The 25,658-nt window shown below is 44.4% G+C and overlaps 1 protein-coding gene across 1 annotated transcript in view; it reads right to left on the bottom strand.

Annotated features, from left to right (window-relative positions):
• The window catches only part of afg2a (AFG2 AAA ATPase homolog A), a 113,511-nt gene that overhangs the window by 16,670 nt on the left and 71,183 nt on the right, over positions 1-25,658 (bottom strand). Inside the window, exon 16 of the mRNA XM_061079826.1 lies at positions 4,102-4,266. Within this exon, the coding sequence (XP_060935809.1) occupies positions 4,102-4,266 (165 nt within the window). The remainder of the gene's footprint in view (positions 1-4,101; positions 4,267-25,658) is intronic.

Here is a 25,658-nt window from a genome sequence, read left to right as displayed (position 1 = left end):
GAGCAGCCGCCAGCGGTTTCCTGAGCTGAGCTGGAGGTGTGTGGTGTCAGCGGAGGGTTCAGAGGGAAGGTGAGGGTTGGGAAACCAGGTGTCACTCCGGGCAGGGAGGGAGACAGGTTGATTTTAACAAGCTTCAAGCTCGGAGCTGACAACCACGTCCTGCGACCCCCCACCTCCTCCTCCTCCTCCTCCTCCTGCACCTCCTCCTCCTCCTCTAACTCCCTCTTCTCCAAAACAAGCCTGAAATCCCAGGAATGTAATTAAAGTCAAAGCTTCAGGTCGTCACTCTGCCAGGGACCGAGGCCTGAAACGTGCTGAATGCAGCCGCTTGTACAGTTTGCTCCGTCCGTAAACACCCGAGTATTAAACCCCCCCTCCCCACCCCACCCGCAGCCAGATGAAATGTGGAGGTGAGACAAGGTGACAGGTTTGATCCCCGGACCAACAGAGTAAATCTGGGCAGGGAAGTGGTTTGAGATCCGGCTCTGACTGTCTTCACCTGAGCCACAGACACAGAGCCGGAGTGTTTCCTCACAGGAAAAATGGCGTTTTTTAAAAAAACAAACACAACAGAATTAATCTCCGTCCACACTAACAAATCAGAAAACACATATCACATGACCACTCACGTAGACTGGGCGTGTGCGTACAGGTGTAAACAGGAAGCACATTGTCCCAGTTCCCATGTTTCCCAGTTCAGGTGCAGCCTCCTTTGGTGGTACAAAAATATAATCTGTATAATTGTTTATTTAACAAATTGGTAAAAAAGTAGATTTAAAGAATATATTAGGAACTGAAGTCTAGAGGATCTTGTTTACTGTAAATTGTGGTGATCGGATTTTTCATGCAGCAGGAAACACAAAAACCTTTAAAGATAATAACCAGAGAAGTTAACATATGTAGTTAGGAAGAAAGCTTCTCAATTTAACAGTATCTGGGAGATGTTTTTGGACTTTGTTAAGAATGGTGACATTGAAGAGGCATTGGAAATGTGAAGTGACTAATCTGGTGTGAGGAATGTGTGCTTTACTCTGTTTCTTGTTAGTGACTGTATTCTATGTTACTTATATATATATATATATATATATATATATATATATATATATTTAATTTTGTTTTAATTTAGTTTAAACTAAATAAGTATTTTCATTGTAATTTTTTGTACTTGAATTTATGTTGTAATCATATCTTAGCAATTTCTGTGACTTTTGTATTATTTATTTCCATTATGCTGCCATATGTTCAGGTTGGGGAAGGTTCTTGTATGTATGTAAATTGTTGTAAATGTATAAAACTATATAAAACCAATAAATATATGTTAAAAAAAAGATAATAACAAGCTTTTTAGGGTGTTTTTTGAAATTTTAAGATTTAAAATACACCAAATGATGAAGGGAATGCGAGGCCCCTTGACGTCAGAACTCAAATCCTCAGAGTGAGTCCCAGGATGTGACCATCACATGTCTCACCCTGTGTTTGGACATTCATTTGCTTATTTACATGTTGATTTGTTGCATTTTTCCCTCGTCCTGTAAACACATCATTATCTTAGCAGAGCTGTTTTCTCCATCTTCTTTTCTCTCAAACTTCCCCTCAGGGATCAGGGGAGTTTTAAGTTTCAACCAATCTAAATTTGATCTATAGCGTTGGTATGTAAAATATAATACAGACACAGGTGATACCCCCCCCCTTCCCCCCCCCTTTCCCATATCTATAAACTCCATCAGCAGGACTGCGGCATGTCTTGTGGGGTTTCAAGAAGTCAATGGCAAGTGGCAGCAGAACTTCCATTCCACAGATGAGACTCTACACCACGAACCCCGATGTCAAACCCAACACCTGATAGCTGGGGATTGGTTTCCCTCTGCATACCTGCTCCAGGTGGACGCCTGCTTTAGGCTGCTCTTTTTTGGGGGGGGGGGCAGCAATAACCTCAAACTGCCTTGAAGAAGATAATAACCTCAGAAGAAAAGATAGAAACACATCGACTCCTCTCAGGTCCTGATCAGACTTGATCAAAGAACCGATGAGCGGAACTCGCTGGAGGAAAGGCTGGTGTGTTTGTAAATGTTGAAGTTCCTTTAAATGAGGAATAATCTACGTTAAAGTAAGATATGCTCTTTGATACACTGGAATAAAACTTATCTCCTTCAGGACTGTATGGGCTCTGATCAATTACCTGGATCCACCTGCTTCAAATATGACATAAAACAGGAAATTGAATGATCTGATTAAGGATTTACAGTTTGAGGAATCCAGATAATGGCCTGAACACAATTGAACCATAACTAAATGAACCTCTATAGGATGAAGCTTTAAATCGGTGAACTAGGATTGCACTTTAAATCTTGGAATGAATATCAGAGATTAGACTAAAATCCAAATAATGCAGATCATAAACTTCATTATTTAGGTGATATGAGGCTGGAGAGCTATTGACTGACGCAGACCGGTGCATTCGCTTCGGCTCCATTTGAATTATCCAGTCGACGGAAGAGGCAGGAGGAGTCAACAAGATAACTTTATACTCTCTACCCCCCCAAAAAAACAAAATCTGGATGTAAAAAGTTCAGGTATTGTTCCAAACTTTTCGCTGTTTCATGTTTGAATTAAATTATATTCATTATCTATACAACTTATCCCTTGAGTGTCCTGGGAGACGGAGGCCAAAGAAACAGGGCAAGACAAATCACCAATGTATTACAGGAACGAAAGCTGGAGTAACTGCAGAACACAGATGCAGAACATGCCATCTCTGCACAGAAAGGACCTGGCTGGCCATGAGATTCAAACCAAGAACCTTCTTGCTATGAGGCGACAGTGGTTCTTACTATAACAACTGCACAAAGTAGGTATTCAAGCTCCTGCTGTCTTACGGAAATGAATGAAAGAAACACCAACTAAGAACACATCACAGATCCGTGTGTACTGTAGCAGTACTGACAAACATGTCACACAGAAAGAAAGACTGGGACAACAATGAAATCTGTGTTTTCATAACCTGCCGCGGTGCGTTAGCGTCCGACTCGTTTAAAAAGCCTCGTTTCTTCGGAGGCTGTCAAAAGACAAACACGACATTTCTATCGCGTCTGTAACTCGTCAAGTCCAAATATACAACTGGGATTTATATTCAAGGGGGAAAGATATACTGTTCATCTTATGGGAATGTTTCTTCTTCCTGTCGGATAGTGTATGCACTATGAGTCACGTTGAAGGTCAGAGACAAACACAATTTCTCTGACAAAGACCAAGACAGAGATAGAGAGAACCAGACCCGGAACATAAAAACTCCCTAAAACCATCAAACTCTGCAGCAGCTACTGGAAACGTTTCTCTTTCCAAACTGTTCCCTATCTCTTATCATGTCTTATTTGTCCGTGTCCTGGAAGACAGTAGCACTTCCTCTGCTCAGGACAAGAGACGAATGTGTCACACAAAGACGTGTTTGTACGATTCCTCGCCGTCTGCAGTGAGATCACGAGGGCGCCCGGTGACAGAGCACAGACACGACCGAGACATCATGGAAAAGCACGGTCACATCTCGCAGACGACACAGTCACAGCTTCTCCTTGGTTTGTGTGGGGCGGGGGGGTTTAATCATATGAAAGCAGGGTTGCTGGTCTGAATCCTCGCTGCACGCACTATTTGCACGCCACCTTTCCTGACAAGAAACATAAGCTGCTTTCGAAGTTCGGACATTTCCCAGAAATCTTTTTTCGAAGTGAGAAATGTCCGAGGCAATTGCTCCGGACACTTTTCAGCCTCCTAGAAAACATCTGTGTGAGCCGACTGTGGCTCGTCTCCACAATCAGAACAAATATTAAAACTGCTGCTGTGTTAAAAGATAAAAAACAAATTCTGGTTTGAATCAAGTTGGTCTTGGGGGAAAACTGCAACTCAAGTGTTAAGAAAAATCGAATTTGGCTGAGGAAACTTTTTGAAAACTCAGGCAGAGACATTTGCATCTTATTCCAGTGAGTGAGACTAGTTAAATACGGAAGTCATTCCTTAAATATCATAAAATCTAAAGTATTTGTCTCGCAGGCTCATTGGTCGTGGCCGGTTCAGTGTCATAAATCATATAAAAGCAACGTGACTCACCTCCGCTCCTGAGTATTTGTTTGTCCGTGTGACCAGGTCGTCTACAGACACGTCTTGGGCCACAGGCATGTTACGGAACTGGAGAGAGAATATCTCCTGTCGGGTTGGAGCATCTGGAAGAGGCACGTAGACGATCCGGTCAAGGCGACCCGGACGCATCAGAGCCTGCAGGACGGAGAGAAAAGGGTCAGGGTCAGATTTCATAAAGTGTCACACACAAGTCTGACAAGTTAAGGTTTATGCATCAATATTGATCATCGGTGAAATGTTCTCTGGTTTCCTTTGGGTATAGCTCTTTCTTTCAAACCTTCCCAGCACATTCTTTGCACATTGTGTCACAGAAACACCGTCAGGACACCAGGACTCTGACCTTTGACCTCCTCCCGGCTTGCTTGTTATAATAGAAATCTGGAAACTGAATCTCACTCCACTCCGGCAGTGACCGTGTCCGTTTTTTTAACATGGGACCATGAAGCAAATGCCTAAAAGGCAAACTGTGAAATTTCAGTTTTCCCCTTCTTGCAGTCGGCGTGGAGACGGTGTTGACGTTATCTGATCAACCCTCCACTTCCTAAAGATCACATCTCCGTGACCCCACAACAGTCCTCGAGTACCCGAAGCCGTCGCTGTCTCGCTTGTCAGACGTCATTAAGTGGCAGGCGCCTCTCAAACACAGACAAGCAGACGGACAGACAAGTATGCGCCGTCTCCTTTCCACAGCCGTGACAATCTGAAGCACAGCAGAGTGTTGTTTGGATTGGAGTTTACCAGCCAGCTCGTTCAGGAACAGCGGGATTCGTAAAAGAACAAAAAATGCATTTTCATTTGCCCGTGAATCAGCCTTTTTTAATTTCCGTGAACAAAACAAACATCAACTGGAACTGACGCTGTCCCTGGTTGTTGCTCTTCCAGGATCCAGCGAGGCCGGGTTGTAGAGACAGTGGAGTCCCTGGCGTCGGGCCAGACAGGCCACAGCGGGGCTAAACCCCGGCCAGCGGAGACAAGGCAGGAGACACACGCAGACGCAAGCCATGCAGGAGGTCACGTCAGGAGCGATCAGTGAAGGTTGGAGGGAGCGGACCAGCAGCCTTTGAACTCTCACAGAGTCCTCACACTGCGATTCCTGCACAACAGGAGCAGCAGATCCCTCCAGCCTGAGAGTCTCCGTGGGTCTTTTGTATCGTGCACGGAGACATTTACAGTTTGTCATCGATGCTGCCGATGTGTGTGAGAACATGGAGGTCCGAGTCGGTTGCTCTGCACTTTTTCAAAACCAGGTTCCAAGTAAAATGTCTTAAAAAACTGTGGAATATGTGCAGGAAATTCAGCGGGTGTGTTGAAAATCTCCTCCTGCGTTTTTTATATATACGTGAAACACAAACTCTGTCTGAAAACATTTCGTGTTTGCTTGATGAGAATAACAGAACAACACAATGAGACAATAGTCGCATCCTTTAATTAAAGGTTCCATCAAAGGTTCTTTGCCGTGTTAGGATTTCGTCCATCTGCTTGCAAAGTGTGCCAGATGCAATTTTTAAGAGTTTGAGTTTTATGGTTTTCTTTTCTCTCCCCTCTGGACAATTCTCCTGCCTTTTATCTGTTGCTTGTCTGTGTTCCTGTGTATGTGTGTGGAATATGAGAGGATGGAAACTGGAGACAAACATTAGTAGCTACCCTCAGGTAACCACAACAGAGCCACGGCTGACAAAGGAGCAATGGATCATGAGAGGAAACGTCCTTGTTTTTCAGGCCTCTGGATTCTTCCACTCGATGGAGGAGAGGGTCTGGCTGCGGGTGACAAACTATCAGCGTAAAACGGACGGAGAGGAATAACGTCAGCGCGAGTCAAGGCGAGGAGAGGGAGGTTTGTTGTGGAGATCTACCGGGACACTGATGGATCCGAGGTTTCAGGGCTGCAGAGTTAAATTAAAGGCATCAGGACTCGAGACTCTGGGGAACTTGATAAGTTGCATCTGGCAAAACGACTACAAAACAACACACGTGAGAGTCTGTTGTCTCGATTCTTCCCACAGGTTTCGAGGGTACTGCAGGGTGGTGTGTGTGTGTGTGTGTTGGGGGGGGGGGGGGTGTTTGTCGCAGCAGGTCGAGCCAGTCGCGGCAGTGTGTATTGCACGGTGCAGAGTACGTGCCAGGGATACTTCCTGAGTTGCTCTCCCTGGAAGTATTCGGCGGCTGCATGCCAACACAAACCTGCTGACCCCCAGCTAAACAACTCACACATGCAGACCTGTGCACACTCACACACGTGCATGAGCGTGCATGTGCGCACACACAAGTGCACAACTCCTGTAAACACTCTTTGGCTTGGTCTCTTTCATTTTCAGATCCATTTCTCCAGAGCTAAGACGCCGCCTGCGACTTTATCAGCCGTTAATTCTCCCGGCGCACATTCTGGACACGTGGCCGTGGCGTCCTGGCGTCCAGGCGCTCGGGCTCCGAGGGTTCGGAGGCGCTCCTCCCGAGAAGCAGAGCCGACCCTCAGCTTTCAGATTGCTAAACTCATCTGACTGCCCTGGAGGGAAAGAAAGGCTTTTTTTCCTTTCCTCTCAGCAAGAGCAGGGGGCCCATCCATCACTTAACAAGATACACTTCCTGTTCTCAAGGATCCAGGGGTGGGGGCAGGAGGGTTCGGAGTCAGAGGAGGAGGAGGAGGTAAGGGGAAGGAGATGAAGAGGAGGAGGTAAAGGGGAGTGGACCCTGAAAGACCAGCACTTGGCCTGGCATGTTGGGCTACCGTTGATGGGCTCTTTTGTAACGGCACCATTCCACCTGAAGTCTGGGCTCAACCGTCAGAAGACAAGGGGACAAGGAGGGAGGGAAGGAGGCATCAGAGGAGAGGAAGCTGCTGAGGGACCCAGACAAACCACTTGAAACGACTGCAGGAGCAAAACCCTGGAAACAAACACAGATAAGTGGCGTGGGAGACAGCAAACCGCCACCGACGGAACGGGATAACTTCCCTGTTGTTCTAACACGAGTCTTCATGATGGATCGCATCCACCTCGTTGCAGCACTGACATGATAGGCATCATTACACACGAGCCATTAGTAATTAGAAATGCCCCTAGGTAAGAAATACCAACTAGCTTTAAGTCAACACTGACGCATTTCTACACGACTGAAGCTGGTTGAATGCACACGGGACGACTGAGCTGCAAAGCAAAACCAAGCTGGAGTGAAGAGGTTCGGAAAAACAACTCGACACAAGTCACAAAATACAGAGAGGGGCAAAAACATAACAACCCTCATCCGCTTTCTGTGCAGCCAAGTTTCACTGCCGATAACCACCGTAATCATTCCAGGCATTGCAGTCCTCCTCAAGAAGTGATTACCCCCTAATGACAGACGACTTCCTATCTGTGAAGGCCGGTACCTCTCCCTAACCACTGAGGAATGCTGGGAATCTTCTCCTCGGAGCGCTCGCTGCCGCCGAGCACATTCTTGGCCGGCTTCAATCTGACCTGCTCAGAGAGCGACGTCTACAAAGTGTTTACAATCGGACGCCCACGCAAATTCACGTGTGTCTTTATTCTTAGATTCCAGCTCAGACACGGAGCGGCTGATTCGAGATCAGATCTGCTTTTGTTGCTCACGCTGGCCTCAGATCCAGTGAAAGGAAACACTGAGGCCACGATACTGAACATGAGCAAGTTCTTCCTCTGCACATCTGGTGGAATCTCAAGTTCTCTTCTTCTTTTGAAAAGTTGGTTCTTTTTTTTCCGACGTGCGAGCCGATGGCAGGCTGTCTGGGTGAGTGAGTGGCTCGCCCGGGGAGACGTGAGTTGACTTTGTTCCCGGCCTGAAGGCATCTGCTGTATGTGGTTTCCTAACCTGTCAGTCTGCAATCCTCAGAGGCCTCGGTGAGTCACTCCAGCTCGGAGATGGGCCACCCTGGATTCATGCAGAACACACGGCAAAGAAAAAAGGCAGCTCAGCAGGGGTCCGACTCTGGAGTTCGGATCCGGGGAAACTGATACAGGGTTCTGAATAAATGCTAGTGAATGTTGGCTATTGTCAGGTAAAAGGACAAATCCTCCCGGTATCACGGTTACACTGGAAGTAGAGTTTACTGGTAGATCAGTGAAAGCAGTGGCCAGTGTGACCCGATGGAAATCTCATCCTCCTCAAGGAGAAGCTCGGGTTCAAAGACAAACGTCTTGTTGTTTTCAGACTCACTCGACATAGTTGGATCCAGACTCAGGTTTGTTTCCTCTGCGGTTTGGGAGCCAGTGTATGAATCTTTCAGCGATTGTGCAACAAGGCATTCATGTCAAGACTGTGTGCGGCATCTGTGCACCTCTGGGAAATATGCTGCTGCAGTCTCATTGCAGTGTTTGATCTTATATGATGTTTACTGAGAGATACGGTTATATCAGTGCATGAGGCCACTGGGTTTACATCTGGTGAGAACTCGTTTTGGAGGCTTCATCCATACGTTCCACACGTGAAACTCACATCATGTGATTCCAAACAGGAAGCAGATTATCTACTGTAGCCTGCAGACGGGAACTGATTCAGAAAATACTATGAATGAGAAGCAACAATTGTACGAGTAAGAGCAGGGATTTATTTTCTGGGAAACACAACAGTGTGATGCAATCGCCTCAATCGAGATAACGGCCCCGATGCAGAATCCGCTCTTCGACTGCATGAGAACAACTTTAAATTCATCCCTCGGCTTTATTGTCGTGTACAAACAGGTTTTCTACCATATTCTAGTTTTTTTCAGCTCCTCCAAATCCTACGTACACCCGACGTGTAACCGAAGCAGATTCACAGCGTCCACTGAGGAGGTTATTACACAACACGTCTCCCTGAGAGGATGACATAATTCAGAACAAGGCCACGCTGTGTTCACAGGGACACTGGACCTGCTTCATGTCAGGCCTGATTCTGATGTGGGAGAGGATCAGAGGAGAGTGGAGAGAGAGAGAGTAAATCAGAGGCAGGGGGGGAGGGAGAGAGAGAAAGAGAGAGAGAGAGAGAGAGGACTTGGCAACCAGTCAAAAACATGTGAGGCTTTCACTCTGGATTTTGCCCTTGAGTCAAACTTGCATCCGGCAGGCGAGGCCACCGTGTCCAAGAACTAAAGAACTAAAGAACTCTGGCGCTGTTAACCCCCTCCTCTCCCACATGCACGGAACAGCCAGGGGAAGTCAGGATGTGTAGTTTCAAAGTGAAGCACAACCCGAGTGAACAGGTGATACCGAGCAGCAGACCATGACTTGTGTAGCTCGGCATTCGAGGGAATAAAAGAAAACCAGCGTGCACATGAAGCACAATGCTCCAGTTATTATTTTATTATTAGAGATTTCAAGCTCTTCTATACCTATTTAAACTTTCATGTTTACTTTAAAACACTTTTACCTGGAAGGCTTTTTTTGGCCAACATGTATGTGAAGCAGTAAATTCTCCAGGAATGCCTATAAAAAGATAATTACCTCCTTGGAGGAGGTTATGTTTTCGTCTGTGTTTGTTTGCCTGTGTGTCTGTTAGTTCGCAGGATTACTTTAAAACTACAGGACGGATGATTATGAAACTTGGTGGAAGGATTTGTGGAGGGTCAGGGAGAAAACAACTTTATATTTAGGTGAGGATTCAGATTTAGGGGCGGATCTGGGACTAATGTTTATGAGTGTGTGCAGATCCAAATAGAAATCTGGATCTAATGAATTTAAAAGTTCATAATGGCACCTTTGGGCCTCGGTGGAGGTTTATTTTTTTATTTAGGTGATGATTTAATTGTCCCTTCCAAAGTAAAAGCGGAGATCTGGCAACACAGTGATCACAAGAAACACAAACACATGTTAAACTGAAAGTTGACTCAACAAAATATCTGTATTAATTTCTCATCGCTCAAAAAAGTATGAAAACTGTTTTGTTAAGTGTTTTTTATGTTTTGAAAAAGTTTGGGTCTACTCTTTCCTTTTGTTTAATATTCTTTATTTAACTCCTCACATTCCTTGACAAGTTGTTAGAAATGATTCAACACACAAAGACTTTGTCATTTTGTTCTTCAGTGACGTGAATTTACACATTGTATTTCTTATAATGAGTGGCCCCAGCAAGAGTCACAGAGGCGTGTGTGTGTGTGGTGTTGCATCATTACGGAATTACACGTCACACCTCTTTTACCTTTTATGGCTTTTGTCTGTGTGTGTGTGTGTGTGTGTGTGTGTGTGTGTGTGTGTGTGTGTGTGTGTGTGTGTGTGTGTGTGTGTGTGTGAGAGCGGGTCAGCATCATATGGAGACCAGGTGAAGGGCTGAGTCGGCGGGGGGAGGGAGGGGGTAGAAGAGGTAACAGCAGCTGTGTTGCTCTGCTGTTGGGTTGTAGGCTGAGTTGAGGGGGGGGTCCCACGCCTACAGCTGCTCGGGGGGGCCGCAATAAAGTCCCAGAATCTGTCAAAACAATCCTGACCGGCTCTCACAGCTCCACAGAAATAAGAAATGACAAAAAATAACTCTTGTTTTGATAGGAATCGGTGGGCAGAGTGTGTATGTATGTATGTATGTATGTATGTATGTATGTATGTATGTATGTATGTATGTATGTATGTATGTATGTATGTATGTATGTATGTATGTATGTATGTATGTATGTATGTATGTATGTATGTATGTATGTATGTATGTATGTATGTATGTATGTATGTATGTATGTATGTATGTATGTATGTATGTATGTGTGTGTGTGTGTGTCTGTGTGTGTGTGTGTGTGTGTGTGTGTGTGTGTGGTTGTGTGTCAGTCACCAAGGTGAAGAAAACCAGAGGAAATTAGGCCGAGGCCATGTTGAAATGTCGAATCATTGGGAGCCCAAAAATAAAAAAAGCACTAAAGCGGCTGCCATAAAGTACGTGTGTGTTTGCTTTACAAAGAGGCGTTTCCTGTGAGCTGTCCGCAGTTCGCAGTTCAGTTCCACGGGGGGGGGGGGGGGGGGGGGGGGGGGCATGGCATGGCGTTCGCTGTGAACTCGCCAGGTCTGGTTTCCATAATCCACCTCAGAGCCCGTGGGCAGCGTCCACAGCTCCGGGTGTCATGGACCAGAAAGAGCTGAAACAATCAGTGACTGAGGTTTCTCCTCTTGTCTTTTTACCCCCCCATCACTAACAGGTTTCAGTGCCAGTATCACCCACCATCACCCTCCTGTCTGTGACACCCCCCACCCCCCCGACCTCTCCACCTCTCAGGGGGTCTCAGCATCTCATCTCAAACAAGCTCAATCCAATCTTGTGTGTTTCAGAACAACTTAAATATCGTCTTTGTGGATCCCGACCTGGATACATGCATGAAAAAAATGCTAAGCACACCAACACACACCAACACACACACACTCACACACCTCCTCACCCATGCCCCCCCCTCGTCCCCCCAGAGACAGACTGCAGGTGCCGGGCCCACCTCGGCTCCCTGCTGGGCTCTCGTTAGGCCCGGTGCCATTCAGCCGGCTCCTGACACGCAACCCTGAGTGCTTTGTGTTTCTCTGACGGCCCTTGTCGTCCTCTTCGTGTAGCGGTGGAGTAAAAAAAAAAAGAAAAAAGAGAGAAAGAGAGAGAGAGAAATGAAGAGGACTTCAGGGATTATCGCTGTGAAGAATCTGACAGAGCCACGAGGCCGAGGTTCCACTTTATACTCACTGTACAGTTTTAAAGGGCTGTGCCACTGTTTCTTTCTTGTGAATATTGAAGCTCTTTTGCTCAATGACATATTTCTATCATTGAAGCTTAAAAAATTACAAAGGCTTAACATTTCAGTTTGTGTTTGTTATTTCAAGACAGACATTTCTTTTCATTAATTTCTATTTAAAAACCCGAAGAGACTTAAAAACTTCCTTTACACACGACAGTCCATCACAATGTGTATTACAGGGTTGTGTCTTTCATCGGTTTAAACTTCTCATGTTGGTCTTTCACTGTGATTAATCACCTGTTGCAGGTCTCTGCACATTTAATTACATATTGTGGCGAAAATAATGGAAACCGACAAACTGCCTGGTGATTAAAACGTCCCTAAACTCCCACGACAAAATCCACAGAGTTTTGTGGAATTCTGTTGTGTAGTTTTTACGTAACGCTCACAAACAAACTGGAATGGAACTCGGTGGAGCGCAGACTTCCCCCCAAGGCAAAGCATTCCCCTCAAACTCAATCAAGATGCAGCAAATTACACTCGTAGATATCTGTCCCCCCCGAAATATGCTGATTTATTCCATCCAGATCCTGGATTCATCGTATCGTCACTGTATCATCATCATCATCATCATCATGAGGTACAGACTGAACATAAAGGGTGATAAAAATGAAGGCTCCCCAGAAGTGAAGTCGTAAACCCTCTGCCTCAGCCATGTTAGTGGATGGGACATGTAAATACAACATAAAAAGTGAAAGTACATGTCAGATATCATGTGTATCGATCGGATCCTGATACTACGACTCCAAATAAGGTAATCGGGACAAGATGGCAGCGTTTGTATGACGGATATTTTGGTTTAATTTCTGCACCGTGGGAGGAAGTGGTGATGCTTCATCCATCTTTGAATACAGTCTATGGATCATCATCATCATGATGATTGTCTTTATCACAAGGCTCAGGTCAATGTTATTCTTTTCAACCTGTTTCTAACACCCCTGTGGTTTCACACACACAGAGAGAGAGAGGAGAGAGAGAGAGAGAGCCTGAGAGAGAGAGAGAGAGAGAGAGAGAGAGAGGAGAGAGAGAGAGAAGAGAGAGAGAGAGAGACTGCTCACATATGCTGCCACTCACAGTTTCTCACCAAAGAGACAAACATAAACAGGCTCGTTGCTGAGTGACAGAGTCGACTCGACCGGATCAGTTTCCACTTCCGTGAAATCTAAACATTAGCTTGTTTACCCTGATGGGCCCAGTGGAGAGAGGGGAGTGTGTGTGTGTGTGTGTGTGTGTGTGTGTGTGTGTGTCTCTACACGTAGATGTGTGTGTGAGGACGTGGGCGAGTGTGTTTGTGTGTCCAGGGAGAGAGACAGAAAATAGGAGGACACGTTGGTGGAGGGAGACAATACCCGGAGAGAGAAGGAACAAGACAGGACAGACAGCGCTGTCTCTCTCCCTCTCTCTCTCTCTCTCTCTCTCTCACCTGCCTCATCCCTCCATCATGATGTCAGCCATGACACCTTCTCCACAGCTGTCTGCACAGGACAAGTAGAGCTGACGTTATCTGGTGATTGATTGATTGATTCGTTTCTCTCCAGTTAATTTACCAAAATCCTGTTAATTGACTTCCTATCATGTGGAGAAGAACATTTGCTGCTTCCAGTTTTTTTGCATTGGATTAAATGGTTTTCTGTGTTTTTGAAGTTTAATAAAAAAGTTTCTGATCATTGCTCTGATGTTAAATTATGACTAATGTTTTATTTACTGAATTTTCCTCCACATTTTTCCACATTCAAAGCTTCTGACTCTAGAAACCTCGAGTACAATTCAACTGTATCTTCGTCCGGCTGCACACAAACAATATGAGCCTCATGCTAAATGTAATCTACAGCATCAGAGCAATTAGCCACCTAGTGCAAGAGATAACAAGACAGGGGAAAGAGAGGGGGTGGGGGGTGGTGGGGAAGAGGAGAAAAACAAAAAAAATCCCCCACCCAGCATGTGAAAACCTGTGTCAGATTTCGCCACAGACAAGGTCACCCCCCCTCTCTGGGTCTCGGCTCAGTAACTGGATCCGGTGCCGGCCGGTGACCAACCTGTTTGTGTCACAGCCGAGGTTCACACCATCATTGTGTTCACTACACCTCCGCGTGTGTGTTTTTTATGTTTTCTTTCCAAGTCAACCTTTTAATTTACCTGCGGAGGGGCATGATGGTGGTGTTGTGTGTAACTACGCACAGCTGCGAACACCTCTAACACACACACACACACGTGTGCGTCCAAACACAAGAGAAGAGAAAGAAAAGCTCAAACTGATCCCGGAGCCAAAGCATCATCACTGATGTTCTGCTGCACGGCCAAGTTAACACTCGGGATGTTTGTAATTGTGCTGCCTATGAAACTGCAGTGTAATCCCTTCCAGCTGCCTCCCTCACTCACCCCCCCGCCCTCCTCCTCCTCCTCCCGCTCGCTCCCCCCTTTCGGAGAAACTGTAGCCGCGGCTCGGAGTCTGTTTTCCATGGGCCCTGGTGGATTCCTCCTGTTGACAGCGCCAAGCCTTTTATGCATTGAAAACACAGTATTCTCTTTCAGGTGGGGAGACGATGGAAGGGAGAAGGGGAGCTGAGGTGGAGGAGGAGGAGGTGGAGGAGGAGGAGGAGGAGGTGGGGACTGTCCCTGTAACAGACTTCAAACTTCAAAATCTTGGTCCCCATCTCCTCAGAGGAAAAAGAGAGTGAGAGACAGACAGTGAGAAGGGAGGGGACGAGGGATCAAGAGGAGAAGAAGGGGAGGCAGGAGAGGAGAGGAGAGGAGAGGAGAGGAGGGGGGGAGGGAGGAAAGAAAAAAAAAAAACAACAACGGCACAAAGGAGTGCGTAATTAAGACAGGAAATGGGAGAAGAGAGGAGGGCTCTGGGGGCTTTCAGAGAGAGGCAGGCTGGGGGCGAGCGAGGAGTGGGGCTGATACCCGAGCCGTCTGAATGGAAATCAGATAATCTGTTAACACAAGGCATGGCCCAGATCCTGCCTGCAGACTGACATGGATAGGCCAGTTCCTGTTCCAATCCGCTGCGGTGGCACAAAGTGTTGCCAGGGCAACCAGCTGTTCCAGCCAAACTTTGCCTCCCTCTCTCTCCCTCTCTCTCTCTCTCTCTCTCTCTCTGAGCCGGTGACACAAACAACAGGTGGGACTGCGGCGAGGTGCAAACACAGACGGGCGCAGGAAGTGAACGCCAGCCGCCGTGTAAACAGAACGCTGCTGAACTCAGTGACCAATGAGATGCTCTCTTCTTTTAAAGGGTTCAACAAGAACAATGAAAATTTAAAGTTTCTGATCATATTCATAGTTTCCCATGTTTGACCACACATTTCTCATGAATGTTATTTTGTTGATGTGCTCTGACGGGAGAGGGATTCCTCACGTTCGACTCTCTTGGAGGCTTCTGAGGTTTTTCCATGATAAAAACTTTTTAGAAACAACATTTTTTTGATTGATTTGGAAATTTCTGTGTCTAAATTATATTTATGATATTTTTCAGCACCATAAATCGAAAGAAACTAGAATTGCAATGAGTAGAGCACATACCAGTTCCACGGCCAAACATTCCCCTTAAATTCAATCAAGCTGCAACAAATTACACAAGCTCATATATCCATTATCTTTCCCTTATACGTGATTTACTTCATCAAGATCCATGAATTAGCACGGCTGCTCCCACATGAGGAGACTTGAAGCATCCTGCAACATCTGAAGGTTTTGGATATGACCTGGTTCTTTATTCTGTGTCTTTCTCTGCATTCTCTCCACATTTCATTGTTACTGCACTTTATCAATACAAGAGAAATGCCCCAAAATACCTTAAAACAAAGATCCAGGAATTGTATTATCTTGGAAAGTGGATACAATTTCAAAAACAGTTTTGTCCTTTTGTCCAGAACGTTAATGGGTTCTTTTCTTGACCCGTGTCCCATCGTTCCACCAGGTTTTGTGAAACTCTGCACAGGAGTTTTTGCGTAATCATGCTGACAAACAACAGACCAGGAATACATAACCACCTTGGCGGAGGTAGAAATCCTTTCAGCTCCATTGTGTGTTGTGGTGGAGACAGAAGTCTCACAGATTGATATTAAGAAACCTAAAAATTGGATGAGTTGACGCTCAATTCAGTTCTGGTGCCAGACTGGACTTATTAGTCGGACCAGGTATCGGCCATAACGTGCCTGGTCCACATAAATACAATATGGACATTATAAAAATTAATTGTTTCAGCTACCAGTTACATTTATTCGGTCAAAGCACACGGCCAGCTCCGGTTTTAGTGCCGCGGCGGTGCTTGGCTTCATGTTACCCCGACATAAAAAGATAATTTCAAAGCGCGATACAGTTAAATGTTGGAAAAAGTGAGCAATGGTGTAAGATAAGTGAGTTTCAGTTAAAGTTAAAGTACAGTAGCAGGAGAGAATGAACTGTATCTTTCAAACCAATGGAAAACAACTGCATTATGATAAATCTGCTGCTACCGTTGCTAACTAGCCATGATATCCCATCTGGCTAAGTGATCAGACTTTAAGTTCCGTCTTCTATGATTTAACTCACACGCGTTCTGCATTTACACAGCCTGAAGCACTAAAACCTCCCGCAGGCCAAACTCAACACTCGCTCTTTTCCACACTTCCACAAATAGTAGATTTTACAACTTTAATGCTCATTTACATTTTTGTGTGCTTTGTCACCGTATCGTTTGCTGCAGCTCGACACACACAAAAAAAAAAAAAAAGGGGCCAACTAATCTGCCCCGACAGTGGTGTTGGTCCAATGAGGTGTTGGGATCAAACTCTCCCCACAGTGCCATAAAGATGTTATTTACAATGGCCCGAACAACTTTATAGATTCCCCTGGAGGTGAACCAGGGGCCACAGCCTTAAATCAAGCCTGGTTAGAGGTTTCTCTTTCAACCCTTTTTCAATTTAAAACTACATTCATATTTTAACATCAGCGATTTGACATCAAGAAGGAACAAATCTCCGGCACTCGAGCTCCACCGATTGACCCACGTTGTTTCCTAGACTCCCCCCTTTGATAATCAAATAGCTGCGCTGGAGTAGATGAGGGGAAAAAGTAAGAAGTAAAAAAAAAAAGCCCACCACCTACAGGACCTCCACCTCGGCTCCCACTTCAAGAGCGACATGCGGCGGCGCACCGCAGCTCAAACTTCCCCTTCCTCTGGAGGGGAGGAAGCCATTTTATTGTGTTCCACTGAGATAATTTCCAATCCTTTAAATGAAAGGGTTTTCTCAGTGCTCTGGTAATTACTAGATACACAGCAAGGGTCTGGGAGAAGGAGGGGGAGGAGAGGAGAACATGACAGGCAGGTATTAAAATTCAATGGGTGGGGCAGGAAGGAAGTGGAGAGAGGGATGTGTTGAAACAGAGAGAATGAGGGAGGGCTGGAGGGAGGGAGGGAGGGAGGGAGGCACGCTGGGCTGCTCCAGCCTCCAGTCGGGGTTGAGGAAGGACATGTTTATGGTCGGAGGGTTGGGCCGTTTCTTCTTCCAGTGCAAGCGATCCGGTGCCAAGTGCCAAGGACACATCTGCTCCCGGGCAATCCTCCGCCACGGCGAGGTGATTTATGTGGTGATCACTAACCTCGTTTTCCTAAATCACTGATCTTTTTTTAGGAACTTCCCATCAGATTTCGGAGCAGCTGAGCGGGAGCTGAATAATTCTTTCAGACAGCGCAAATTACACAGTGCGCTTCCTCCTGGGCTGCGTTGAGGAATGTCTCTCTCAGTGATGATGGAGAGATTGAAAACCAAAGCAAACCCTGAGCGCACACATGCAGTTATTCACCTCAAAGCTTTCCTGATGCACTGGCACAGGTTCACAGCAAAGCTCCGGGAATCGCCTCAGGTAAACACGCAGGCCAACAGGGGGCAATTGTGTGTGTGTGGGGGGGCGTTATTAGGGTTACACACTTATTAACGATTGCTGGTTCGCAGCTTGTTGGAAATGGATCAACTCTAAAGTCCAAGTTCACATGGCAGCACGGATATCAACAAACAATGATTAAAAACATTTGAAGATGTTCCCCGGTGTTTCTCAGGCCCGATTCCTAACGTGATGAAATGCATGACAAGTGTCTTTCCCTTTATATAACAAGGAGAAACTGATGGAACCAAATATACACACGACTGCAGAGGCAATGCAGATGCAAAGGTTTTAAAAAGGATTAATTTCTACATCTCCATCCTCTATATTTCTCTCTATTCTACTTTTCAATTATTTCATGGTGCTTCTTCTATTTCTACTATTTCTAAGGCTTTGTATAGGGTTTCTCATCTTATTCTACAGAACAATGCCACGTGCACTATCTCATGTGTGGAGACATTTCACCCCATCCAATGTAGAAGGAAAGGCTGTGTACATTTGCAAATACTGTGCAAAGACCTATGTTAAGAATGACACAACGATGCAGAAGCATATAGTCAAGTGCCCAAAGTTTCCTCAGGGCTCAAATCAGCCTATGACAAAACAAAATGTTTATATTTATGTCTGTATATGACAAGGTAAATACAGTGAGTATAAATTACCCACAACATTTCCCGTTAATTCCTGTTAATTCCCGTATATTCCCGTTTATTCCCATGGAAAGTTTCCAACTTTGAATATTCCCGGAATTTTGCAACCCTAATAGAGAGCAAGGAAAATGGTAGATATTGATTCTGTTTCTGCCATCTTGTTTTTTTTTTTAAACCAACCAGGTATGACTGTGTATCTCAAATGTTTTTTACAAACCCTCAGGTATCATTTACACAATTTCCCCTGTGCTCCCTCCTGACCCCGGGAGGATCGGCCCTTCAGACGCCCACAGACGTCCCGGGCTTGTTAAAAGATCTCCTGTCGAGGGCCTGGTTGAAGAAGGTGTACTTTCAGCTTGTCATGTGACACGGAGAGGAGACAGGCCAGAGGGGAGGATGTGTGGGGGGGGGTGGGGGGGGGTGGCAGGGTCAAGGCGCACAACAATGGCCCTTCTCAAGTCGGGAGGGCCCATCAGTTAAGTGTGTTTTCCTGCAATTTGAGAAAGTGGAATCTGCTCAAATTGGTTGTTCTGCCGAGTTCCAGTTGCATGAGTTATGTGAGGGGGGAGGTGGAGTGGTGGGGGGGAGAGGGAGGAGGAGGAGGGCAGGGAGGAGGTGAGATTGGGGGGTGTGTTCCAGGGGGGCCGGGGCTTCCTTAATTGATACTTTCAGCTCTTTCCGAAACACGAGCGAAAACCCTCAGAAGTGCTGAACAGTGGCATTCCAGGTCAGACTGACTGTCTCCATGGCGACGGTCTGGGTGGGTGGATGGTGGGGGGGGGGGGGGGTGTCGGTTGGATGGTGGAAATGGATACGGAGTGACAGGTCAGCACCACGAGCCACACGACACACTGCAGCCACAAGGTCACCGGACCGGAGCGACGCGGGACCAGGAGATCTGATACGGGCGCTTTCATACAAAAGGTCAAAAGGTTAAAAGGTCAAAGGTCAGTCGAGCGTCACAGACTGGAAACCAACAAGTCGCCCATAATCAATGCTACAGCGTTCACTGTCCAATATGTCGAGTCGGTCAAACATTCCTGAATTATCATTTGAAATATGGGATTGTTATCCTGTGTTTTCACTGTTCAGCACAACACACGTTTCTCTACACAAAACAATAACACGAACACTTTGTTTTCGGTCCACACAACATTTTGGCTGATCTCTATTAAAAGCTTTCTGCATATGAAAGCAGATAAATTAAAGCAAATGCATTTCTGTCAATCAAAAAACCTTCTTTCATACAAACAAATGTATTTTACTGCCGAATTTAATATCCAAGAAATCTGGCATCTTTTATCTACTTTCTTCAAAGTAAAATAATGCAAGAAGTGTTGCTTTAGTATTGTTTTCAACTCTGTTTCATAACTGGCAAAGAAGAAGGTATTATTTCCAAGCCAGCATACTGAGTAATAAGACCTTTAGTGTGAGCTCAGCCAAGTTTTCATGTCCTACAGACGAATACAATGGAACAAGATAACACTTGTACAAGCAGAGAACTACAACAGAGCACGCTGAGCAGTTCTAGGAATACTACACAAAGATTTATGGATGTTTTGCATGTGGGCACCCGACGCCGACACGAAACCAATCCCTCACACCGAGCTGACCAGCGATGGGAGGCGTGTGCGGATCTCAGGAGTAAGATCTGCATCACGTGCACGTCCCGTCCGTTCAGCCGACTCAGCAACGCCCTGTGAGCAGAGACATGTATCCCACGTTTTACAAGGGGATATTATTTCACCGTGGCCTGACCTTGGGTACGTGGAGTGAAACACAACACTGCCCACCAGTCTATTTCTGTATTTGTCTTACTGTAAGCTGCCGGTAATTGAATCATGCTCTCCAGGACGGCTGCACATGAACGGAGCTGCGGACGCACTCGCTCTCAGTCACAGCGGTTTTGAGAACAAGGCAGAATCTTGTGGCTACTGTGTTTAGGTCGTGTGACTCCAATTATGTTTGTTTTTTTCCTCCTCCGTGTTTTTATTACTCGAACTGCGAAGCTCTACGTGTTGAGTTGAGTTCCCAGACACTGGAAATCAGGTGAATCCGTATTAAAGCTTTGCTCTTAGCTTGTTTTTTGATCCTCATTCTGCTCTTTAAACTCATAATTCTCAAAGATCAAACCAAATCAACACACGACTGCAGTGGCCGAGGCAAAAGTTAAAAAATTAACTGAACTAAAGTGTGGTAAATGATGGTTAAGATGGGAGCTTTATTTTGAAGTGATCACACTTCTCCATCCTCTATATTTCTCTCTATTCTACTTTTTAGTCTCTCATGGTGCTTCTTCTATTTTCTACTACTTCTAAGGCTTTGTGGAGAGGAAGGAACATGGTAAATATTGATTCTGTTCCTGCCATGTTGTTTTTTTTTAAACCAACCAGCTATGACTGTGTATCTAAATCTATCAAATGTTCTTTTTTACATAATCGTGTGGCTACTGTGTTTAGGTCGTGTGACTCCAATTATGTTTGTTTTTCCTCCTCCGTGTTTTTATTACTCGAACTGCGAAGCTCTAGTGTTGAGTTGAGTTCCCAGACACTGGAAATCAGGTGAATCCGTATTAAAGCTTTGCTCTTAGCTTGTTTTTTGATCCTCATTCTGCTCTTTAAACTCATAATCCTCAAAGATCAAACCAAATCAACACACGACTGCAGTGGCAATGCCGATGCAGAAGTTAAAAAATGAACTGAACTACAGTGTGGCAAATGATGGTTAAGATGGGAGCTTTATTTTGAAGGGATCACACTTCTCCATCCTCTATATTTCTCTCTATTCTACTTTTTAGTCTTTCATGGTGCTTCTTCTATTTTCTACTATTTCTAAGGCTTTGTCGAGAGCAAGGAACATGGTAAATATTGATTCTGTTCCTGCCATCTTGTTTTTTTTTTAAACCAACCAGCTATGACTGTGTATCTAAACCTATCAAATGTTCTTTTTTACATAATCTTGCGGCTACTGTGTTTAGGTCGTGTGACTCCAATTATGTTTAGTTTTTCCTCCTCCGTGTTTTTATTACTCGAACTGCGAAGCTCTACGTGTTGAGTTGAGTTCCCAGACACTGGAAATCAGGTGAATCCGTATTAAAGCTTCGTTCTTAGCTTGTTTTTTGATCCTCATTCTGCTCTTTAAACTCATAATCCTCAAAGATCAAACCAAATCAACACACGACTGCAGTGGCAATGCCGATGCAGAAGTTAAAAAATTAACTGAACTAAAGTGTGATAAATGATGGTTAAGATGGGAGCTTTATTTTGAAGGGATCACACTTCTCCATCCTTTATATTTCTCTCTATTCTACTTTTTATTCTTTCATGGTGCTTCTTCTATTTTCTACTATTTCTAAGGCTTTGTCGAGAGCAAGGAACATGGTAAATATTGATTAGTTTTCTGCCATCTTGTTTTTTTTTTTAACCAACCAGCTATGACTGTGTATCTAAACCTATGAAATGTTCTTTTTTACATAATCTTGTGGCTACTGTGTTTAGGTCGTGTGACTCCAATTATGATTGTTTTTTCCTCCGCCGTGTTTTTATTACTCGAACTGCAAAGCTCTATGTGTTGAGTTGAGTTCCCAGACACTGGAAATCAGGTGAATCCGTATTAAAGCTTTGCTCTTAGCTTGTTTTTTGCGTCCACATTCACAAATAATCTCTCTCGAACTCGGCTCTTTAAACTCATAATCCTCAAAGATCAAACCAAATCAACACACGACTGCAGTGGCAATGCCGATGCAAAAGTTAAAAAATTCACTGAACTAAAGTGTGGTAAATGATGGTTAAAATGGGAGCTTTATTTTGAAGTGATCACAATTCTCCATCCTCTATATTTCTCTCCATTCTACTTTTTATTCTTTCATGGTGCTTGTTCTATTTTCTACTATTTCTAAGGCTTTGTGGAGAGCAAGGAACATGGTAAATATTGATTCTGTTCCTGCCATCTTGTTTTTTTTTTTTAAACCAACCAGCTATGACTGTGTATCTAAACCTATCAAATGTTCTTTTTTACATAATCTTGTGGCTACTGTGTTTAGGTCGTGTGACTCCAATTATGTTTGTTTTTTCCTTTCGCCGTGTTTTTATTACTCAAACTGCGAAGCTCTAGTGTTGAGTTGAGTTCCCAGACACTGGAAATCAGGTGAATCCGTATTAAAGCTTTGCTCTTAGATTGTTTTTTGCGCCTCATTCACAAATAATCTCTCTCGAACTCGGCTCTTTAAACTCATAATCCTCAAAGATCAAACCAAATCAACACACGACTGCAGTGGCAATGCCGATGCAGAAGTTAAAAAAATGAACTGAACTAAAATGTGGTAAATGATGGTTAAGATGGGAGCTTTATTTTGAAGTGATCACAATTCTCCATACTCTATATTTCTCTCTATTCTACTTTTTATTCTTTCATGGTGCTTCTTCTATTTTCTACTATTTCTAAGACTTTGTCGAGAACAAGGAACATGGTAAATATTGATTCTGTTTCTGCCATCTTGTTTTTTTTTTTTAAACCAACCAGCTATGACTGTGTATCTAAACCTATTTTTTCCTTCGCCTTGTTTTTATTACTTGAACTGTGAAGCTCTACGTGTTGAGTTGAGTTCCCAGACACTGGAAATCAGGTGAATCCATATTAAAGCTTTGCTCTTAGCTTGTTTTTGCGCCTCATTCACAAATAATCTCTCTCGAATTCTGCTCTTTAAACTCATAATCCTCAAAGATCAAACCAAATCAACACAAGACTGCAGTGGCAATGCCGATGCAAAAGTTACAAAAATTAACTGAACTACAGTGTGGTAAATGATGGTTAAAATGGGAGCTTTATTTTGAAGGGATCACAATTCTCCATCCTCTATATTTCTCTCTTTTCTACTTTTTATTCTTTCATGGTGCTTCTTCTATTTTCTACTATTTCTAAGGCTTTGTCGAGATCAAGGAACATGGTAGATATTGATTCTGTTCCTGCCATCTTGTTTTTTTTAAACCAACCAGCTATGACTGTGTATCTAAACCTATGAAATGTTATTTTTACATAATCTTGTGGCTACTGTGTTTAGGTCGTGTGACTCCAATTATGTTTAGTTTTTCCTCCTCCGTGTTTTTATTACTCGAACTGCGAAGCTCTACGTGTTGAGTTGAGTTCCCAGACACTGGAAATCAGGTGAATCCGTATTAAAGCTTCGTTCTTAGCTTGTTTTTTGATCCTCATTCTGCTCTTTAAACTCATAATCCTCAAAGATCAAACCAAATCAACACACGACTGCAGTGGCAATGCCGATGCAGAAGTTACAAAATGAACTGAACTAAAGTGTGGTAAATGATGGTTAAGATGGGAGCTTTATTTTGAAGTGATCACACTTCTCCATCCTCTATATTTCTCTCTATTCTACTTTTTATTCTTTCATGGTGCTTCTTCTATTTTCTACTATTTCTAAGGCTTTGTCGAGAGCAAGGAACATGGTAAATATTGATTCTGTTCCTGCCATCTTGTTTTTTTTTTAAACCAACCAGCTATGACTGTGTATCTAAACCTATCAAATGTTCTTTTTTACATAATCTTGTGGCTACTGTGTTTAGGTCGTGTGACTCCAATTATGTTTGTTTTTTCCTCCTCCGTGTTTTTATTACTTGAACTGCGAAGCTCTACGTGTTGAGTTGAGTTCCCAGACACTGGAAATCAGGTGAATCCATATTAAAGCTTTGTTTTTTGCGCCTCATTCACAAATAATCTCTCTCGAATTCGGCTCTTTAAACTCATAATCCTCAGAGATCAAACGTGTGTGCAAACCTCCAGGAGCAACGGGAGTGTGGTGCATCCTGGAAACCACCACAGGACTGATACGGAGAAAGTTAGCAAGTGCATTTGGCATCGAGGCCGTTTTTTGTTTTCATGACTCACGTCTCTAGCACGCAGTGTCTCTTGGACGGATTACACCCAACAGGTGTGACGTGGAGCCGAGTGCGAAGAGACACACAAGCAAGAAAAGTGGGCGACCGAATGAGAAGAGCAATGTTTTTCCCTTTCATCCGTGCATGGAGGTGGTTGAATAAAGCAGAGCCCGACTCGTCTCAGCTCTGTAAGAAAGCGACCACACCTCTGTTGTGTAACCGCTCCGGATCTAGGTGATTCCCTTTGGCAGGGAAACAACAACCCTCAGTTTCTAAAGATAGATAAACTGGTCTTTTCGCATGCTGTCAACTGCTTAATCTCAAAACTAACAAACCACAAACTGAAAGTCACCGGCTCTTCCAACCAACAAGTCCCTGCTCCTCTGTGCAGCTGGCAAATCACCTGAGGATGAATTAAAAACTATTTAATGATCACACAAACTGTTCTGCATAGACGTGAACAGCTTCATTCAATAGAAATGATACCAGGTGAATGCCAAATAAAATTACACTGTGCTATTACCGGAGGAAGTCATTATTTCCTTTTCTTTGTGATTAAGATTAATTATGAAACTTTGGCTCTATCCACACAACTTTGTTTTAGTTTTTAAATGCATTACTGTTGCTAGAAAAGCTGCTGTCAATTATTTTAGTCTTAAAACTGCTGGGTTTGCTTTTTTTTAGCATGGACTGGGCGGAAATCAAGACGTTTGAAAACAATGACAAAGTCGCCTGCAGTTGCTTCCTGATTGGTTCTTATCAGTCGTGACATCACCACCAGCAGTGAAGGCACAACGTTGCAAAAACACTCGAGAAAAGAAATCCCTCATCTCACTTTCCACTGGTGTTGATTCTGTGCAACCAGCTGCAAAGAAGACAAACTGCTTCCTGTTTATACCGACCAGGGTACGTGCATGGTCATGTGATGTAGGTTTCCAGGTGTCTCAGTGCGGACCCTCGTGTGGACAGAGATCTCTAAAACCAAAAAACACATTACCGAGCATGTGGCAACAACAACTGGATCTAGATTTGGCAGAGGCCGTTCCGAGGCCCATGAGAACTCCCAGTTTGGACCAGGCAGCTCCGCTATTACCACAACTACCCAGCATTACTGCCACGAGATTGCATAAACAATTCCTCTTAAGGCTGGTGGGAACATTACTGCAGCTGTGCATCTATCACACACACAAACAAAAAAAAAAAAAAGTTTGAACTTCTTTGCCATCTGCTTGCAATTTGCTGTAAATCCATTCTAAGAGCAAAAAGTCCTCTGAGATAAGAATCTTTGGGGCAAAACTTTCTCAGATGAGGGTCCCCGGTCTAATTTGTGTCCATTATCTATATTTACTGCCGGTTCTTTGTTGTGCAGATAAGTAGTTTGTGAAAAAGCTATTTGGTAATAGCAGTTACAGTAATACACAGGTTTGGAGCCGAGCTGAC

This window comes from Limanda limanda, chromosome 10 (genome assembly GCF_963576545.1).
Source record: "Limanda limanda chromosome 10, fLimLim1.1, whole genome shotgun sequence".
Lineage (NCBI taxonomy): Eukaryota > Metazoa > Chordata > Actinopteri > Pleuronectiformes > Pleuronectidae > Limanda > Limanda limanda.
The sequence above is the reverse complement of the archived record's forward strand: the minus strand, read 5'-3'. Positions and strand labels throughout refer to the sequence as shown.